Here is a 4,277-nt window from a genome sequence, read left to right as displayed (position 1 = left end):
TGGGGTGGTCATGCCCCTCCACCCCCCAGACAGCCGCAGGGCTGGTACCGCTTGTCCAGCAGCTCCTGGATGGTGAGGTAGGCCCACAGGCGTTCGACATGGTTCTCCAGCATGTGGCCCCGCTCTCGGAGCAGTTTCTTCATCTCTTCCTCGTCCACCAGACAGGTCGTCTTGAATTCTTGGCCTTCCTGAGGGAGGCGAGGGAGAGAGAGGTTGTGCGCCATGAGGGGTTCTGGGGGAGCCCGATGTTGTCTGGTCTCTGCAGCTCCGTTCTGAGCATGCTACCCCCTGCCTTTCCTGAGCCTGCTCTCCTCGTCCTCTTCCATCCGTTCCTTCCACAAAAGTCGCTAAGCATTCTCTGTGAGCCAAGTTGGCCCAGGCCCTGGGGATCCCAAGGATGGAGGATCAGGCCCTGGCCTCATGGAGTTACTCTCTCTGGGGGATGCCAGCAGGCACCCAGCCGATCCACCATGTAGCTGTTTCCACCACGCCCCGTTCCTCCAGATGCCCACCGTGGCCCCGTGCACCATTCAGCTTGCCACAGCTCACAAATGCACCTTCTCTCCCCAGCTACAGTAACGGGGGCACCTTTTCCCAAGGGCATCCCATGTACGAGGCACTGTATAAGCCTATCATGTGGATTATTTCATTTACTCCACACAAGTCTCTAGTACATTGTTACCCCCACGGTACAGAAAGGCCTAGAGAACTGGACCCATTTGATCAACGTCACCCAACTGCAGCCAGGGTCTAGCTCAGCTTTCCTCACTCAAAGCCCGAGTCCTAAACCCTCAACTACACTGCACGGCTAGAGTCCAGGTCTCTGTGACACCCCTCCACACACACACCGCAGTGTGCACATACACACAGGCACTGCACCGTGGTGCAAAGCTGCATGTGCAGTAGGTGCTCAGGAAATAGTGGTCGCTTGAGAAGAAAGAGGCTGGCCTCTCACACTCTCACGCTTTGGGAGGAATGATGTGAGGAGTAACAGGTGGACCAGTTGGATACAAGGGACCACAGCTAATCAAGGCCATGTTGGCCCCACTCCAGCCTGCCCTCTGGATGCCTTCATTGGAAGAATGCTCAGCCCTGGGTTGTGTGTGGCCTGCTGGGGTGAGGCACTGCTGGGGCACAGGGGTGGGGAGCGGTGTAGGTTTGGAGTCTCTGGGGGCCTCTCCACCCTCCGCAACCCTCTGTTTACCCCATAGGCTTGCACATCCGCCTTGAAGCTGCTCAGTTTGTGGTCAGCGATGCGCCCAGCCACTATGATCTCCGAGCCTTCGTAGTACTGTTTATGGTGGTGCTGGGTCAGGGCCGAGACGGCATCCCAGGGGTACAGCAACTCCACATCCCTCAGCAGAGGGTTGGCTACCTGCTCATAGAAGCCCTGTGGGGATGGGGGGGTGCAGCCTCAGAGATGGTGGGTCGTCCTAGGCATCCAATGGGAAACCCACTCACAAAGTGGGGTGCCGGGATCCCTACTTTATAGAAGGAATTGAAGGCTCAGGGCTTAAGTAACTGGTTTGAGGTCACACAGCTAATTCGAACCCCACACCAGAGCTTTATCTGCTCTGGGCTGATGGGTACGTGGCTGCCAAGGCCATGCTCCCCATGGCATGACTTTGGGAGCAGGGGAAGGAGGAGACCTGCAGCTGCTGGGTGGCATCGTGGTCCTCGTAGATTCTCTGGACACGTCCGTTGTTCTCCAGGGACATGACCTCCAGGAATTTCAAGTCCACGTCATGGCCGAAGCCCAAGTTGTAGAGTGGGAACTTGCCCCCGATGGCATCTCGGACGTTCTTGAGGATTTGGGTATGATCCGTCACCCCTGCAGCCACACAGCCAGGTAGGGACGGGATGCTGGCTCACAGGTGTGTGGGGCACGAGGGGACTTTGGGGCACCCTCCCTGGGGGCCAAGACTCCCATCTCAAACCATCTCCAGTCCCCACTGGCAACGCCTCTTGCTGGCTCACCTGCGTGACTGCAACAGCTACTCACAGAGCTCCTCGAAGACTTTGCCCATCTACATGGATCCATCATGAGCAGATCTGATTCTGCTCTAAACTCACGGCTCCTCGCATGGCCTGTGAGGTCCTGCTGACCTTTACACCCTGTTTCACCTACTCTGCATATGCCTACACTTCCCAGGCAGGCCCTGCCAGTGCACAAACCTTGTTTTGCTCAAACTGCCCCTTCTGCCAGGGATGCCTTCCTGCTTCTCCCCTCCTCCTTCCAGATTGAGCTCAGGGATCACTTCCTCCAAGACGCCTTCTGAGACCTTGCCTGGGCCAGGTGCCCCTTGTCTGTGCTCCTTCGGCCTTCTGGCACCCTGTTCCTTCAGGGCCCTTGACAGAGCATCTGCTCCTGGGTCTGCCTCCCCCAGTGGACCCTGGGCTCCTTAAGCGCAAAGACGTGTCTTGTTCTCTTAGTGTCTCTCCTTGGTCCCTAGTCCTGTGCTTGGCACTCAGTCAGTGCTGAATCCATAGTTCATTAAACTCAGCCTAGGGTCCTGCCCATCCTCCTGGGCCCTGTGCAACCCCGTGTCATGCAGAAACTTCCCCAGCTTCCCAACTCAGGACAGAACACCTTGGAGCTCCTGCAGACTTTGTGGTCTGAACTCTGCTTTTAAATCAGTGCTTGGCTTTGCCCTTAGCCTTTCTGCCCCCTGACAGCATCCCCATTGGTTGTATTTCCAAGTTCAGCTTGAATGCCTTTGGTAATGAAGAGATCACCACCTCCCAAGGTAGCCCTCGGGGCGTTTACCCTCTGTGGGCTCGCCATCTGTCAGCATGATGAGAATAGAGGCGTGGTTGCTGAGTTCTGGGAGGCTTCCCTGAGCTTTGTTCAAAATCTCAATTCCCTGGAGCAAACCTCCATTCAGGTTTGTAGCTGCAAAAAAGGGAAAGCAGATCAGTGTATGCCCTGAATCTGAGGGGACAGAGGTGACATCAAGGTGGCCCCAGACCCCTGCCCTTACACCCGGCCAGAGAGAAGTGCTGCACAAAGTTCCGAGCTGCGTCCAGATTGGCGGCAGATGCCTGCACCAGCGAGCCCCTCCAGGACTGCACTGCAGACCCAAAGAGGACCAGGTCGAAGTAGTCCCCTGGCCGCAAGTCCCCCAGGATTTTAAGGAGCGCCTCCTTGGTCTGTAAGGACAGGACAGTCAGTGGAGGGGCAGGGCCCCAGGATAATGCCTTCTGTCATCTCCAGATCCCCAGTTCAGAGATCCACAGGGTAGAGGTACATGGTGGGCAAGCAGAAGGGGATGGACAGGACAGCCAGGTGGTGCCAGGAGAGGAGCATCCTACTGAGCTCTGGGATGTCTTGAGAGGGATGGAGAAGGCAAAGGGGAAATGACCAGGAGTTCAAGGGGGTCAGGATTAAGACAGAGGACCCCAGGGGGCTGAGTTTCTAAAATTCTGATTGTCCAGCCATGCTTTCACTGCGCTATGGACAGGACACCCAGAGCACTGTGGGAGTGGGCTGTGCCCTGCTGCAAGCCATCTCCCGGGACCACTGTGATCATCCCTGCACGCCTAGGGTACAGGTCTCATCTTCCAAGCATCCCCCATTGGTAAACCCCACAACCGTATGGGCACTGCATTTTACTCCCATTTTTGCCATTGAGGAGAAGTGAATGCACTTGCCCACAGTTGCACAGTGAGAAAGTGGCTGATTCCAGAGCCCCTGACCACTGGGATATCCTGTTAAATTACCCTGCCTCTGACCAGGAGCAGAAGTCCCAAACCCAGACTCTGGAGGCAAAACCAGGGTGGGATGGGTGATGGGGCTAAAGAAGCTCCTGCTGGCCAACTGTTTAGAGCCACAGTTTACCTGCTTCACTTTCTGGCCCTCCATGGAGGAGCTGATGTCAATCACAAAAACCACATTCTTGTTCAGTTTTGTCAGGTTTTGGGGAGCAAAGAAGTGGGCAAAGTGGTTATTGGCGACCTGAAACACAAAGGGACAAGTGAGGCCTCTCTCTCAAGCACCCTGCCCACCCTCTGAGTCTTGGGCAAGAAGCTTCCAGCTCACCAGGAGGTCACAGGCCTTGTCCCGATTGACATCGTAGGTCACCTTGAAGTCCCCATTCAGCAAGGTCGTAGAGCATGTGGGGCAGGATTGCTGCTGGCCCACCGTGGGATGGAAAAGCACATGACCCTGGAACCATTGAAGGTGTGAGGCATTACTGGTTTGCAACGACAATGTAAGGGGTGTGTGTGTGTGTGTGTGTGTGTGTGTGTGTGTGTGTGTGTGTGTGTGTGTGTGTGTG

The 4,277-nt window shown here is 56.0% G+C and overlaps 1 protein-coding gene across 3 annotated transcripts in view; it reads right to left on the bottom strand.

Moving 5' to 3' along the window:
- Positions 1-4,277, bottom strand: part of ITIH1 (inter-alpha-trypsin inhibitor heavy chain 1) — a 13,691-nt gene that overhangs the window by 5,686 nt on the left and 3,728 nt on the right. For all 3 annotated transcript variants that reach the window (XM_007451874.1, XM_007451875.1, XM_007451876.1), the window contains 7 exons: positions 4,040-4,165; positions 3,839-3,955; positions 2,982-3,150; positions 2,768-2,893; positions 1,650-1,831; positions 1,205-1,390; positions 49-188 (listed from right to left, as the gene is read on the bottom strand). In XM_007451874.1, coding sequence (XP_007451936.1) covers positions 49-188; positions 1,205-1,390; positions 1,650-1,831; positions 2,768-2,893; positions 2,982-3,150; positions 3,839-3,955; positions 4,040-4,165 — 1,046 coding nt within the window. The remainder of the gene's footprint in view (positions 1-48; positions 189-1,204; positions 1,391-1,649; positions 1,832-2,767; positions 2,894-2,981; positions 3,151-3,838; positions 3,956-4,039; positions 4,166-4,277) is intronic.

Source organism: Lipotes vexillifer, unplaced genomic scaffold (genome assembly GCF_000442215.2).
Source record: "Lipotes vexillifer unplaced genomic scaffold, Lipotes_vexillifer_v1.1 scaffold500, whole genome shotgun sequence".
Lineage (NCBI taxonomy): Eukaryota > Metazoa > Chordata > Mammalia > Artiodactyla > Lipotidae > Lipotes > Lipotes vexillifer.
The sequence above is the reverse complement of the archived record's forward strand: the minus strand, read 5'-3'. Positions and strand labels throughout refer to the sequence as shown.